General features: G+C 42.6%; 1 protein-coding gene across 1 annotated transcript in view; it reads left to right on the top strand.

Moving 5' to 3' along the window:
• The window catches only part of pip5k1bb (phosphatidylinositol-4-phosphate 5-kinase, type I, beta b), a 33,355-nt gene extending 17,424 nt beyond the window's left edge, over positions 1–15,931 (top strand). The window contains exons 6-15 of the mRNA XM_056375670.1: positions 540–692; positions 1,422–1,721; positions 7,608–7,810; positions 8,233–8,316; positions 9,189–9,237; positions 9,357–9,441; positions 10,432–10,590; positions 11,934–12,060; positions 14,329–14,452; positions 14,572–15,931. Coding sequence (XP_056231645.1) covers positions 540–692; positions 1,422–1,721; positions 7,608–7,810; positions 8,233–8,316; positions 9,189–9,237; positions 9,357–9,441; positions 10,432–10,590; positions 11,934–12,060; positions 14,329–14,452; positions 14,572–14,574 — 1,287 coding nt within the window. The 3' untranslated portion in view covers positions 14,575–15,931. The remainder of the gene's footprint in view (positions 1–539; positions 693–1,421; positions 1,722–7,607; positions 7,811–8,232; positions 8,317–9,188; positions 9,238–9,356; positions 9,442–10,431; positions 10,591–11,933; positions 12,061–14,328; positions 14,453–14,571) is intronic.
• Positions 15,932–16,065: the final 134 nt, after the last annotated feature.

Below are 16,065 nucleotides of genomic sequence, written 5' to 3'. Positions count from 1 at the left end.
GTTGACCCCAATCTCTCTTTCTCTCACTGACTGTGCATTATGTATCTAGTATGTAGGAATTAGGAATGAATTTGAGGTCATTTGATTAACCACACATTAATTTGAGAAAACATATAAACGTTGAATGTGTTCAGCTGTTCATAGTTTCCCAACAAATTTGTATTTATTTAAATTAGCACAAACTAATTGTCACACAGTCAATCTGAAGCCCACTGGCTCCCATGAGAGTTTGAGGCCCCTGAGCGGTCCCCAGTAATGTTCAGCTGCCCATATACTTTTGGCCACATAGAGTATGAAGCCGTTAAAACAAAAACAAATATTTGAATCGAAACCTGGTGCATCACAGGACTTAGTGTAAATAGCCAAAGGCAGTTTTCTTCCTTCAGCACTAAACAAACAAAAGATGTCTGTGGTGTAGCATCATTGTTTAATCATAATTTCCATAAACGTTAAAACGTGTTTTTTTTTTTCTGTATAGCAGTTTATATGTTAAGAGCTGTTTTTGTTAAGCTAGTTTGTTTATGTTTTTCCTTTCTCAGTACTCCCTGGTAAATGAGCCTCTGATAGAGCTGGCCAACCCGGGGGCGAGCGGCTCCCTCTTCTACCTAACCAGCGATGACGAGTTCATCATTAAAACCGTCCAGCACAAAGAGGCCAAGTTTCTCCAGAGATTGCTACCTGGATACTACATGGTGAGACACTTAATGTGGCTTCATGAGGTCTCCAGCGGTGAGGCGGCAAAACTCGACTTTTGAGTGTTGGTCGGGTCTATAAGATCCTCTTAGTGGTAAATTTGAACAGATCCAGTATTGGATGCTTAAGTGGCTTTCATGAAATGTAGTGAACGATCTCATTAGCTCCAGCTGTAAGGCACCATGAGACTGATGTCAAGGGGATGCACATTATTTGTCTGATATTTGCATAAAAAATCCTCCAGAAGGCACCAACCTGTCAAACATAGCCGAGAGGTCAGATTCAGTAACTCAGATTAGCTGAGGTGACATCTATCAGACAGCTAGTTGCTAGATACCGAGAAGGAGGCCAGTTCTGACGGCACACACTTGTCACTCAAAGTGGCCACGCCCTCAATTACGCATAACTTCAGGCCTTGATAAAAAATTTTAAATGGGTGAGTTATATAAAAATTCAGCCCCCATAGAGTTGTCATGAAAGGGGAAACATGGTGATCTACGGGAACTGACACACCTTTGGAGCCATTCTGAAGTGGCCGTTCAAGGAACTGCAGTTTTTGGCACTTTGGCACCATTTTGTTTCCAGGGTTACAGCTCGAGTAATTTGCAACAGAATATAGCCATTCACAAATTAGGAACCGAACCATTTCCTTGTGTTTCCATTATTAATGTATGAAGAAGTACACCAATTCTCACAGCTGTGTGACCCTTTACTCTTTAAATTCACAGAACTTGAACCAGAATCCACGCACGCTGCTTCCCAAGTTTTACGGCCTATACTGCATCCAGTCTGGAGGCATCAACATTCGACTGGTGGTGATGAACAATGTGCTGCCTCGCTCCGTCAAGATGCACTACAAATATGACCTGAAAGGATCCACCTACAAGAGGCGAGCGTCCAGGAAAGAGAGGGAAAAGACCTGTCCGACCTACAAAGATCTGGACTTTCAGGACATGCACGAGGAAGGGCTTTACTTTGACGCAGAGACGTACAACAACCTAATGAAGACTCTACAGAGAGACTGTCGGGTAGGTGGCTTTAGCCGTGTGCGTGCGTGTGTGTGTGTGTGCACGCGCGCGTCTGTGGTGATTGGTATGGTATGTGTGCTTATTCTTGTCTCTGTCTGTTCATTGGACTGTCATTCAACTTGCAAAGTCATTCCACAACAGGAAGATCACTATCATTCCACTGTCATTTCATTATCAGGTTACTTTCCTTAAAAAGGCCATGTATGTTGAATTCTCATGCCTTCATTCCTTCCCTAAACATTTTGACCTGTGTGCAGCAAAGCCCCTCAATCTTTGAGCTGTTGATGGGTTGTCTTTGCCCTCTAATTCTTGTAACCAATTATGGAAGCTTAAACACATCATGCAGTTCTACATTGTGTACTAGTTCAGGAAAAAAATGTTTAAATCGGACAAAATGTTTTGAAAAGTTTAAAAGGTTTCCATGTGTTTGCTAATGGGATTGCAGTGTGTTCCCGCTGTGTGTTCAGTGAAAGCTCTCAGTTTGCCTCGGGCTCTGTTCTCCTCTCTCTGTGCTGCTATGTTACAGTACATGACAGCTCTCCAAACACTGAATGTGATTAAGACATGATCCTGGTAGTGTGAGACTCAGACCTTGGTCCAAAGATAGTCCTCTAATCTAAAGGCTCTCATTCTTCTCTATTTTAATGCCGAGGACAGACAACAGTACTCAAAATTAGTTTTCTGAAATAGATCAAGTAAAAAATCTCTTCTTATCCTTTTGTCTATCTACATTACATTAGTGTTAGAGGAAATGTTTTTGGAAAGAGCTTAGAGACTCAAGGACCATGTGCAAAACATTTTCATGTTATGCTGACGTGTTTGCGGAACACAGTTGTAAAGAAAGAACAAGCCTCCAGGCTTTAAAAAGCAAAAGAAACAGAAGAGCTGAATTGCTGATTTGCGTGGAAGTCAAAGAGACACGTGCAGAAAAGTTTCATTTTCTGTACAAAAAAAAATTTGTGAAATCATTTTCCTCATTGAACTTTGAGAGCCAATGAGAGACTTTTTAAGAGTGTAGATCACATACTAGAAATAAAAAAAGGTCACAGATGGGTTCAAAAACAGTAAAACATTGGATTAATACAATGACACCGTCATTGTAAATATACAATAAATCTTTTCGCTTGGTTCCTTAACAAACTAAATATATGTTCCAAATGTGCAGTGACCTACCCTGTCCTCTCAAGACAAGGTGATTGTGTCTCTTGGGATAGCTCTATGGGTGATGACAATTATGGCTGCCAGACACTGATTTACGGTGTTTTATCCTCACAGTGGCTGGCTAATGATGGGAGCCCAAAGCCATCTGTGTGGTAATCCCATTCGTTCTGCTTGACATACTGTAGGTGCACATGCAGTACACACACCTACACACGACAACTCCAATGGGTGTGCCCTGGTATTCAACCTGGAATCAGATCTGGATGTTACTCTCAGTGTGCATTAGACGAGGTCCAGAAACCGGGAAGAAAGCCTTCCTACTCAACTTCCTGCTGGGCCACGCCAACCTGCCTGACCTGGCAGGCCTTGCACCATTCAGCTAACAACTTAATGACTTCCATTACACGAGCCTCAGCTTAAATGTTTCAGTTTTTAGTGTGTGGGAATAGAAGAAGCTTGACAGTTTTATTACCAAACGGTGATTGATGGCGTGTGGAGCAGAGTTAGCGGTAATGAACAGTGTGATGCTGTGTGTATATTTAGTTCTCTTCTCTTCTCTTCACTAATTTTAAGCCACACATGAAGTGACACGACTTTTATTTTGAGTAAATTTTCTGGTTCTACCAGACTTTGTTTGTGGTTTCGTGTTGCTCCTTCTGGGAAAGTGTATCGTAAAGGTATCCTTCCAGGGAAGGTGTGTAAACAGGCGCTCCCCCACCTTTTAAGTCAAACATTTGACTTTGTTATTTTAGAGCGAGCTTACCAGAAATTCAGACAAACTTCAAGTGATCTCCTCAGGTTATGGCCATTCTCACCCTCATTAAACAATTTGCTGACTTTCCCAATGTTCTCTGCTTTCCTTTTAATGTTTTCTTAAGCAGATTGCAGCCAGAATGACATCCTCCTGTCTTGCTAAGTCAGTGCCTCCTTAATGTTTAACCTGGCAGAACACACACTCATTTACGACCTTACCCAAACTTACCTTACACATACACTGTCTCCATGCTATGTATGCATGTACAGCCCCCCTGTGTGCCACATATTGTATCTGTAAAGGATGTGCTGTGGTGTGTGTGTGTGTGTATGTATGTATATAAGTGAGACTGCTTCGCAAACAGCAGCTGTGCTGTGCAGTTTGTTATTGTCGTGGCTTCCTGCGTTCGCCTCCTGAGCGGGAAGCAAAGTGCCCTCTAAGCAGAATCTCTGTCCATTTCCATGAGTAAGCAGCTAACCCCGTCACCCCAGGAGAGGCCGCGGACCAAAACACAGAGGAGGGGTCGGCAGACGCCAAGCAACAGGGGGTGAGGTGGGAGGGAGGAAGTGGAAGGGGGATTGTTGTCCTGTCAAAGTACATGTGGTGAGGCCTCTGAAAAATAAATTTTAGCTATTTTTCCAGAGCGTGGTGCGATGTGATTTCTATTTCATAGGAATGCGGGAGGTCAGAGTTGAGTTGAAGCTGAAAGCGGAACATTGAGAGGAATGTATGTGCAATGTGCAATGCTTTTGAGAGAATCAGATGTTTCTGCTGTGCGGGACACTTGTAGGGAAACGCAGGGTATGCTCTCCATTTTAAGTCTCCTTTCTCCATTACTCTGCAGCTCCACTGATACTCCCCAAATGCCAAAACAACACAAGGCATTAATAATTCATGTTGAACTCTACTGTACAGAGAGTGAGACAGAGAGGGTTTATTGTAGAGTGAGTGAGTTACCGGTCTGGTGTTGGCTTGTTTGTGATTTGAGCGGCATCACAACCCTGTTAAATGACAGTGACTGTGTGACAGCAGCCGTCTGGGAGACAAACACAATGATGATAGTGATGATGATGATGTGGTCAAGCTGTTAAGACAGTTTTGTTCAAAGCATGTGTTTGACAGAAGAACACTCGTCATTTTGAGGGAACAACCCGGGACAAATGACTTTAAGATACTTTTAGAGCTTAGCTCAAGTGTTTGTGAAGTGGAAATCCTTTAATTTCAGATACGGACAAGAGCAGAAATAGAAAGACTCAGACAATGCAGGCATGCGTGCTTGGTAGGAGGACAATAATGGGCTTGCGTAGCAACTAGTGTAGCCAATCATAAACAACCATTTACTGTATAGTTCCCCCTCTTCTCCGCCACGTGATCCTGTGGCAACAATGGTTTCTCTCACTCTCAGCTTGCAGAAGACCAAAGCCGTGACCTTGTGGTTGAAAGTCAGCGAGGCTTCAACAGGATCCTCAACCACATTCACAACACTCTGTTTCTACCACAAGACATGGCTTGAACCTGTTAATCACACAGGTTCAGGGCTGCACTTAATGATTTTCATGAGAGATAAATCTACTGATTATTTTATCTATTAAATGATGCACAAAATATCAGCACATACTGAAAAAAGTTCCCAGGGCCCATGATGATGTGGTCTGATGTCTTGTTTTATCCAAGCATTAGTTAAAAGTCAGAGAGATTCAGTTTACTATCAGAGCAGCGTAAGATAACCAGGCGTTTTTCTCAGAAATTGAATAATTGAATTGAATTATTTGGTCATCCAAAGCGTTGCCAATCAATAGTCTGTCGATGGAGTAATCATTTATTTGAACAATAATTGCAGCTCTACACGTCCTCATATAAATTTGAAATATCAAACTGTGCACACGTCCATGCACGTTGTCTCAGATCACAAAATGCAAATATGACGTGTTGTCATTGGGTTTCCACTTTATTAGTTGCCTGTGTACAATTTAATGTAATATAACACAGAAGCCGTTTGTGAAATGTTCATGGTTATGTTACAGTGTCACAGAGAGAGAAATGTTTTTTAAATTGATTTCAAATGACATTATTATAGCCTATTTCTTACAAGACCGGAGTCTTTTTTTGGAACAGATTTTATCAGGAAGAGAAGAAGAAAAAGAAGAAAATGCCGAAATCTAGAAAATACTGTGGAACAGTTTGTCATCAATTAAAGTGTATGTGCCTTAACAAGCCTGAACAAATGACAAAATGACAAAATTAAAAGCCACATGTCTGTAATCTAATTTGTTGAGTCATGGGTAGCAGGTTGTACTCGTGAATTATAGAGGCGTACTTTAGAAAACATCCCGGGATGGTAACTGGACTCAGAGTCAGCGTGTATATATATATATATACCAAGTGCTACCAATGCTACAGCTGGGCCAGGGAGGAGTGTAAGAGGCTCTGTGTTCTGGCTTTTCAGCACACAGACTCATAGTTAAGAAAGCTTGCAGTGTATTAGTGTCACACCAGCAAGCACTATGGGAAAATCCACAGCCCTGCTGGCACAGAGATAGATGGGTGGAGGAGTGCTACAGGGTGGAATATAAACTGAGAAACAGAAATCAGAGATTTTTTGAAGATCAGAGGCTGCCGTGACAAAGCTCACTTCCTACAGGAGTGTTAGGATTAGCCTTTCCCATTCACTGTAAGAAAATGAGCTGTTTTTGAAATGGGAACAGCGGGCAGGTTGCCCAGGGGAGAGACCCAAACATTTGGCTGTTATACCTCGCAGGATTCTATTCATTGCACTGATATTTTCCTGTACCCGTACATATAAACAGCATTTGTCAGAATCCAAAGAAAACCTTGAGCACAAACATCCATAGAAATGTTACTGTTTTCTTTGTGTTCTGACGGTTTGATTGTTTGCTCGGGGAAAAGCTGGGGCCAGGACTCGCAGTAAATGGCCTTCTGTAGGCAGCCTGGTTTGCGTGGCTCTGTTCAAAATGGCTGCCGTTTGAATAGGCTGGGGGAGTTCGAGTGAAGGGATGCAAATCGTTGATATGGAACAGGCAAAGCTCAGACAAAAGCCCCACTGTTTGCTCGAGACGGTCATTAAGTCTGTTTTGTGTTTGTGTGTTTGCATGCGCATGTATGAATGTTTGTGACCGTGACTTTATACATCAGTAGTGTCTCTTACAGATTCAAACTAGAATGTCTCATTGACTATGCATTGAAAATGAGTTATCTAGAGAAAGATAAGAGGTAGTTGTAGGACAACTTTAAAACTCTATTGGTCTCACATTCTTCTGAGGGACAGGCTGGTTTTCTCTGGATACTGGGTGACGGCTCTTTGATTATAGCGTAGGTTTTTTTTTTTTTTTTTTTACTGTACTGTAGGCTTATATAAATGTGTTATTTATGGACTGCAAATTAAAATATCTAAGAGTCTTTTGGTCTTCTTCCAGACAAAGTCATAAGATAAGCCTGGCTACCTGACGCTGACCCTGGTCCCATTCTCAGATCAAGCTCCCGCCTCTCTCTCTACCCTTGTCTCGCCACAACACTGCTTTACTTGAGCACCGGGGGAGACGTGAAGTCGCAGCCTCTCTGGGAAAGTGGGCGAAAGGCTCCTCGGTCGGGTCAATGTGTAACACTTGGCTCACTGTGGAGAAACACCTTGTTTATTCAGCTCAAACCTGGATTAAACAGAGATTTCCTTTTGCTAGCCTTCTGGTCTCTGAGTCACTGAAACGTGTTGGGTGATGAAATGATGGGTGTTTTAGGTGGGAAAATAATGTGTTTTTGAAAACATTTCATAGTGTTGTTATATTTACTGTCGGGGAGTCGAAGTTAAAGCATCCACATGGATGGACCAGGGCATGAATCTCTTCAGTGTTCAAACAGGTCACAGAGAATGTGAACTATCCTGTTGTGGCCATTAATTATTGGTGGACTCATCAAGCATTTCTTGTGAAATCCCCCTTTCTTTTAACTTGTCATAGGTGCTGGAGAGTTTTAAGATCATGGACTACAGTCTGCTGCTGGGTGTGCACGTCCTGGACCAGAGCCAGAGAGAGGGGGGCGAGTTGGGCCAGGCAGGGGGCGACGGCAGGAGACCTGTGGGTCAGAGGGTCCTTTACTCCACCGCCATGGAGTCCATCCAGGGAGACGGCAGGGCAGCTGAAGCCCTCACCACAGACGACACGTGAGTCAGCTCAGTGGGGAGAGAACACACACACACACACACACACACACACACACACACACACGTTATGCACACATATTTGGACATACACACCCTGCCTTTGTCTGTCTCTTAATCTCCACCTTTTCTCTCACAGACACAGTTATACAACGATGCTCATACCTCACACAGGACACTCAAACAGTGCTCACACAGGCTCACAGTCAGGCTCTCATATAACCATAGCTACACAAATACAAACACAGCCACTGTTCTGCATATTTACAGCGATACACACGAATGTAAATACAGTAAGTGCCTCTTTTACAAACACTTGTGAAAATGCGGAGGTATATTGCCTTTGTTTGAACAGTGTTTCAAGCACTGCAGAAGAAGAACAGTCGCAAGTCTCTGACTGCTGGTGTGTTTTATCTCTGTTTTAGGATGGGTGGCATCCCTGCCAAAACACACAAAGAAGAAAAGCTGCTCATCTTCCTGGGTATCATAGATATTCTTCAGTCATACAGGTACTGATCTTTAGGAGATTATATAAACCTGCTGTCAGACCTTCTGTCGTTTTATTTCTAATACTGGTGCTTTCTTTTTATTGCTGATTGGAAAATTCTTCATTGTGTTGTCTTTTGGGGCCATAAAACACATTTAAATCTGTCTATATGATCAGGTTCTTGTTCATCTACAGTATGTCTGTCTCAATTTCTGGAAACTGAAATGTCTCATCAGTAACAAATGAAGATGAGAATTAAGAGGAAATGTGCATGAATAATACAGTATGACAGCACGGAGTAACTGCTTGCCCTGTGACGAGACCTTTTAATGTTGAATTATCACCCGGCATTGATGGAGAGAGCTACAAGCCACTTCACCACACTCCTGAAAAGACTCCAGACTTTTTCTCCATCCAACACGATTTAAAATGACACAGCAGTCAGTCTTCTTTATTTACACATTGATTTTCTTTGTCCTGAGAGCAAGCAGTGAGTCGTGAGGAGGAAGCCTTTTGGCTCATCGGCTTTTCAAACTTGTGGAAATTTAAAAGCGTCACATAAATCTTTGACCTGTTTGTGCGGGGCGTCAAATGCACACAGAGTGTGTGAGGCGAGATCAGGCCAGGGAGAAAGGATGAATTGGCCCAATTTGTCTCCATTTATCCTGCCTTACTTCTCTCAGCTTGCCTCAGTCAGAAGCAAACCTTAAAGGGTAAACGTGACATAATGTGAGGCTTTATTGTATTTTCTGCTAAAAATCTAGAAAATAACCGTAACCTTGCACCAAGAGGGAAGGAGGAAGCGTCTCAGGTTTGATCAAACATAAAGGGGAAGTTGTTGTGTAAGTGAATATATCTGTGACAAGGCTTCCTCTTATTTTGTTTTTCCCCCAGGTTCATTAAAAAGTTGGAACACTCATGGAAAGCCCTGGTGTACGATGGTGTAAGTTGATAGTTTGCTCAAATCTGACACTGCTGCTTTTATGAACGAGCCACTTGTTCGGACACATACCCTCTAAGTCTACTGGCCTAATAAAAGCATTTTCTTCTGCCCGTCTCCAGGACTCCGTGTCGGTGCACCGGCCCGGCTTTTACGCCAGCCGCTTCCTCAAGTTCATGAGCACACGGGTCTTCAGGAAGACTCAGCGTAAGTCTGCAGGTCGATGATGGTCACATGTGGGAGTCAAGGTAGACCACGAAACAAAGGGAAAGGTGCAGCAATGGGAAGTGGAAAGTAGAAAATCCTGGCCTGATAAGGAGAGTGAATTTGTGGGCTGTTTTTAGTGTCTATTACTGAGGATTTGTGTGTCACTGCAACATAATTAGATCAGTGGTAACTCATTTGTCTTAACTGGAAGAGTGACTGGAATAGTGTTTCCTTGTATTGTCCTCCCTTTTCTTGCCTGCTAGTGTCTCGAATAGATAGCTGTTACATAAGACTTTGATGCACATGATCCATTGTGTGCGGATTTCTTAGCTTTGATTCAATTTTAGGATTAAATATCAGACTTTTAATCTTTTAAAATTAAGAACTTCATGTTGGTTATGTGTAAACACTCGTGGTTAAGTCATACAGAACAGTCTGTGATGTGGCAATCCAGAAAAGAAAAAAAAACTCCTTTAGTCCAATAATGATTCCCCTTTTTAATGCCTATGTAAACTGTAGATTTCAGGCATGCGGAGATGATGGGATGCATGACAGGCTGATTAATCTGCTGTCATGTTTACCACAGTGACAAATGTTATGTAACCTCGCAGGACACCCTTGTGGAAATTAACATGGCCGAGGCAATTATTTGTGGATTTAGTCGAGCTATTTGCCATCGCCAAGTCCCATCAGAGGGAGATGACAGGAAAGGATTTCATTTCATGCCCTGCTTGGGAGGCAGAACAAGGATCGTCTTTGGGGACACTTGTGTAGCCGTCATTGTGCATTTTCAAAGTTGAATAACTTTATTGCTAATTTTGGAGGCAAAGCATTGCACCTTTATTGAGTGTGAACATTGCTTCAATCGGGATTCCTTTATCTCCTCCAATTATCTTCTCCTCTTATGTCTTCTGCCTCTGCCTCCCTGAACCTTGATCTCCCTCTTGTCTTTTCTTTCCCTGACTCATGTGCCTCCGTTTTGCTCTGCAGCACTTCGATTCTCCCCTTCAAAGAGGACTCGCACTTCCATCCCAGCTCTGAAGTCGTCCTCTCAGGAGATCCTTTCATCGCAGGCAGATGAGAGGAACGAGGAGGACAGGAGGGACAGGCTGGGAGGAGCCCGCAGCCTCGCCAGTCTGGATGGACAAGGTACACAAAACAACATTTTAGGGGGAAAGCCTCCTTCTGACTGTGACACGTTGTCGTTCACAATGAGGCCAGTTTTCCATATGGTTTGTAAGACAAAAGGCAACATTCAGGGATGTTCATAGAAGTGTTTATATAATTAATAAGATTGTTTGAAACCTAAAACCTAAACGCTTTTAACCATAAACGCACTCGCCATTTTTACCATTCTCGTCATCCTCACCATCTCTAAACGGCCTCCCAATCTGCCATTTCACTCCCATTCATTTTGCTGTTTTTGTGGCGTGTTAAAGCTTTTTAAGAACACTTGAGGCCCGTAAACAGCCACTTGCATTCAGCCATAAAAATGTTGTCCTCTCAGCACTGCGCCGGGGGAAGAAGCTGTCACCGGCTGATACAGTGCTTGGCCTTAATGGAAAGAAAACAGAGGCTACCTTGTTATTAGCATCAGTGTGTGTCCATGGGGCATGTGCAATAAAAGAGATGTGTGGTTTTTCGGCGTTATCCTCACCTCCTCTCTCTCACTCTCTCTCTCTCATGATCGCAATCTGACCCCCGGTGCGGGAAGGTGTATGAACGTGGCGTTTGTGTCAGAGAGTTCAGCAGCCGCGTCTGACCTTTGTGTTTGATATGGCGATGGAGCATTAGCCAACGCTACACCGGAAGACACGAGGATGTGGGCGTGGGCGTGGAGCACAAAGACAAGTTGTGGGGTCATGCGTCCACTTTCTCTTTAAAACCACAGCGCTCTCCCACCAGTGTCTGTGTTACTGTGAACTAATTTGGATTGTTGCACTTCCTAAAGCTTCTCTTTATGGATACTAAATCAGTCTCGGAGAGGTCAGAGGAAATCTGTTTTACTCTGGGGTGTGAAGTTGATACAGGTTAATATGCTACATATCAGTTTTATTGGAACCATTCAATCACTTCCATCAAAATCTCATGCACTGCTGTGTCTCAGTCATGAGGATTGTTTAAACTTTTTAAGTCCACAATAGAATAGCAAGAATAACTCTCTGACATTTCCATGGTGGATGATCCAGTGACAGCTTTACATTTTGATCAATACAGCTATATAAAGCTGTATTGATCATATTGATTGACTAATGGGGCATTTAGGGTCCTCCAAGGAATCATGACTGTGGGTGTCAGTTTACTCACCATGAACAGCACTATCCTGCCTGTGAAAAAAGTTGGTCTCATCTCGGCCTGGCCTTGGAGACTACAATAAAAAAAAAATTAAAACAAAGCATGAATTTTGAAAGATGTTGAAGTTCACCAGGCAGTGAGAGTCAGACGGACAGATATGAAACACATTCACATGCATGTAAATGTTTTCTCCTCAGCTGTGTTCGGTTCATACCTGCGTCCTGATCTGGTCCCTGCCAACCCGTTGTTCTACGAGGGCTCCTCCATGGGAACCATCTCCACCTCCTCCATCTTTGTCAACGTGGACAACCAAACAGAGGACAGGTATGGTGTCTACTTGTTTTTCTTTTGTTTTTCTGTATCGTGGCACTTTGAGTTGATACGGGAGTGGCTTGTGTAGCTTACTGCGAGGTTTGGCCTTGAGGACGGGAAGGAAGGAAGGAAGGCATGTAAATTTTCGCCACGCCCAACACACACATGTTCGCAAACGCCCACATTATTGTCACCTGAGTTGCTGACGTCACATGGTCTTTTATTAGAGACGTGTGTCATATAACAGGTGACTCAGCTGGCTTGGCAACATTTACCCAATACATATATACACACACACTGCCTACACAACATGTGGACAGTACAGTCAAAGGATTAATGGTGTGTTGGTGTGTACAGTTTGTGACTTTCATTTATAAGACAGGGAGGAAGAAATGCTACACAAATCTTTCCAAACTTCAATTTACAGCAATATTTATTTATCTTAGTGGTTCAGTGTTGAGAAATGAGGTACTACCTCATATTACATTGCAGAATCTGATCAAGTGGTAGTCTACATTATGAAATAATAATCAATGTTTTTCATTAACAGGTTTTTATTACACCCTTAATCCACTTCTTTGCCACGTCACTGCACCGTCTGGCAGTCTCGTTCTCCCTCTTGCTATAAGCCTCTGGACACTTCATCCTCTTCATGTTTTCCATCTTTCACCTGTCCTCCTGTCCAGCAGTGTCAGGTTCAGCTTGCTTTCTGAGGCTCCATTGTGCGACTTGTCCGGTCTTGTCCCCTCACCAGTCACCTGCTGCTGCCTTGACATTGTTCTGTCAACTGTTATCATAAATATTTAAACAGCGGCGTTGACGTGGTCTTATAATTGGTGCCATTATGCTGTAGAAAGACTGTGAGAGGAGAGGACGAGTGGGGCAATGGAGACTGTATATCCACCGACAGTAATTCCTGTCCTGACAGCCGGTTTGTCTGTTACAGTAGTAACACCTTGTGTTGAGATGTTTGAGGGTAGGATTGCTCTAAAACAAAGCCGCTCTGCTGCTCTCTACCTGTCTTTCAATTGACTTTGAGCACAGAAAGCAGTCAGTCACAAGGGTCATAAGAGTAAACACACATTCCTGAATTTATCAGGGAGAGTCACCTGATGTATATATACACAGAAAACAGCTCTCAATGCCCCCTGGTGGTTCAACAACAACTGTGAATGAAAAGGAGGATAAATAAAGTTGCACCATGTCTCCTGATCTTAAAGCTACATTTAAAGCCTTATATTTACCAGCCATGACAGCGAGGCTGGTATCGCTTTCACTTTGTGAGTCTCTCTCTGTGTGTTTGTGTCTTTTATGACTAACTACTGTAGCTGGAGCTACCAGAGAGGTGGTCTTGAGTACTTTGGCAGGTGTTTATATGTCTGTGTGTGGACAGATTTTTGTCAGGAAACTTTACAGGTGTGTAGTTGAGATTAAAATGAAGGCCAACGATGGGCATGGCCCAACCCAAGAGTACTAAGTACTCATACAATAAGTTAGCAGTGATGACTCAGTACTCATGTGTCAGAACATGTTAGTTCGTTGTATTTAATTACTGATGTTCATTTGTGTCTAACCCTAACCCTATGCTTTGTATTTAGTTAGGGTATTTTTTTAACATGCATGTCTATTGGCTGCATGGGGATAAAAGCATAGTTTAGATTGTGTCTTGGGGGGCACCTTTGTGCACTTGCAGGAGCGGGTGATGGCTCTGTTGCCTATGACATCTTTTATGCAATGACACTCTCTGCTCATCATTTAGATACATTTTCCATGTGATAGTGTTTGTTACCCGTTTCTTCTTCTTTCCTGTGAACTTTTGACACATGTCCTCCCACACACTGAAACAAGAATTGCTGAATTTCAATTTGTGCAATTTCCCCAAATAATGCAGCTCTGAACTTAATGTTACACACTGCTATGAAATGTACGAGTATGTGTAGTACGAGTAGTACATATTCTCCCACCAAGGGTCTCATTTTGACTTGACAGTCTTGAGGAGAGTTCGTTTATTTCCTGTGAGAACATTTCAGAGACTATGAGCCTCTCAACTGAAGACTTCACTGGCCCAACTCCAGACAGGTTTCACATCCTGTTCACAGTCGCTTCATCTCTTTGCCTCTTTGATGTCATAGTTTCTATAATAGTCTGTGATTTGTTTATAGACAGTATGTTTTTCATCAGTTTTCGAGAAGTGTTTATACAGCTGCGTTCACTTTCACCCAGACTGTAAACTCCCAGGGCCGTCTGCTACACTGGTTAATATAAAAATATCTGTTTCAGGGATGACGTTGCATCCAGCTCCACATTTACCCTGGAGGACAGTGCTATCTGCCTCACTTCTGAGCAGAGCACCATGGATGTGGACATAGACCGTGATGACGGATCTGTTCTCGATGTCTACTTGGTGTGTTGTTTCTCCATTTCAGATAATGGTTATCTGTGCTTATGCATGTTTAGTTCTCATTAAGCAAATAGGCCTAAACTACATTTATAATCTTGTCTTTCCTCTCCTCTCCCCTGCAGTGAAAGAGCAGCTTTACAACCTTCATTTCCTCCTGCCAATCATAAGACAATCGCCGCACTCCATTGGACAGGCCCGACAGGCCTTTAACTCCACTTCCAGTGCCGATAGATCCATGTTGCCACTTGTATTGCCAAGACATAAAAAGACTGAGACTCGCCACCGGTTGAAGGACTAAAAGAAGACACAAACAAAGTCACAGCAAAGGACATCTGCAAAACCATGTGACATATCATGTAATGTGATGAACATCGGGCTGAACTGAGTGTCGCTTTTTAGAGCATGCGTCAATTCAGTGCCATTAAGTTTTATATATGTATCCTGTTTTCATGGCCTACACAAGGATCTAAATATTTACTACATATACACACGAGGACAGGCTAGATACAAATCATACATTTCTTTGAATGTTTTGTTTTTTTTTTATTCTGCAGACCACAAAGAAATGAAAGACACTTTCAAAACTTGCAACTGCATTAGTTGCTGATCAGATGAGAAATGTTTACAGTGAATTTATGATGGTATCCTCGTCCCCGATGAAGGGGGACGGGACAGTGTCACACAAAGGACACAAGCCAGCTTGTAGCCACAGGCAACACGGATGAAGAAAGACTCATATGAACAGATTTGATTCTGAAGCTACCAGGGCCAAACACAGACTGTGACGTGGTTAAAGTGGCCACCTTTTCCTAACTGGGCTGTTATCGGTGCTGCCCTGGCGCGAACCTGAAGCGGCTGGAAAGTGGCGTGAGAAAAGACAGTTACTGGCTCTTGGATGAAGCACAGAGTGGAGGGACAATGCACTTGCTCTTCACAAAAAGGCACTTTTGACATAGGTTATGATTACTGTAAGAAATATTTTTCTCTTAGGACGTTGCTTAGGTGGGTGGGCTACCTGACATAAGCACAGATTTGGATGTGTGAATATGCACTTTTTTTTTTCCCCCTCTTTTTACTCTACAAATGCACACCTCTGTAAGTCATTGATACTACATGTACAGAGACATTGAAGGAACTTTGTAGATCATTTTTGATGTGGAGCTACTAGTTTTGTGAGGTTTGCGTCACGACTGAAGATGCTTTTACTCAGGATATCCTTTGATACTGAATAAGTGTGTCCTCTTCAAGAAGTTATGAGACATGCATCCTACACTTAGAAGCCGTCTGATACCTCTTCAAGACCATATCCAACTATAAATGTTGAATTCCACGATCACACGTCAGTTGAGACCATAATTTATGTAAATCTCAATATTTTACCATTTGCTGAAAAAAAAAAAAAAAAACTTTAATCGCTGAATGTAAAGACAATGCATATTTATATATAGAAGAGACTCATATAAATAAACTGCTAAAAATTCAGTGTCTACTTGTTTTCAGCAGCTTTAGCATCTGAAGCAGTACTTTTCAGTGTTAAACATTTAACATGATCTCTCTGCACATCACTGCTGTGTACCCATCCGTCATTTATCAGCAGAAAATCCCCTCTGCAACAC

Source organism: Seriola aureovittata, chromosome 5 (assembly GCF_021018895.1).
Source record: "Seriola aureovittata isolate HTS-2021-v1 ecotype China chromosome 5, ASM2101889v1, whole genome shotgun sequence".
NCBI classification, from domain to species: Eukaryota; Metazoa; Chordata; class Actinopteri; order Carangiformes; family Carangidae; genus Seriola; species Seriola aureovittata.
The sequence above is the reverse complement of the archived record's forward strand: the minus strand, read 5'-3'. Positions and strand labels throughout refer to the sequence as shown.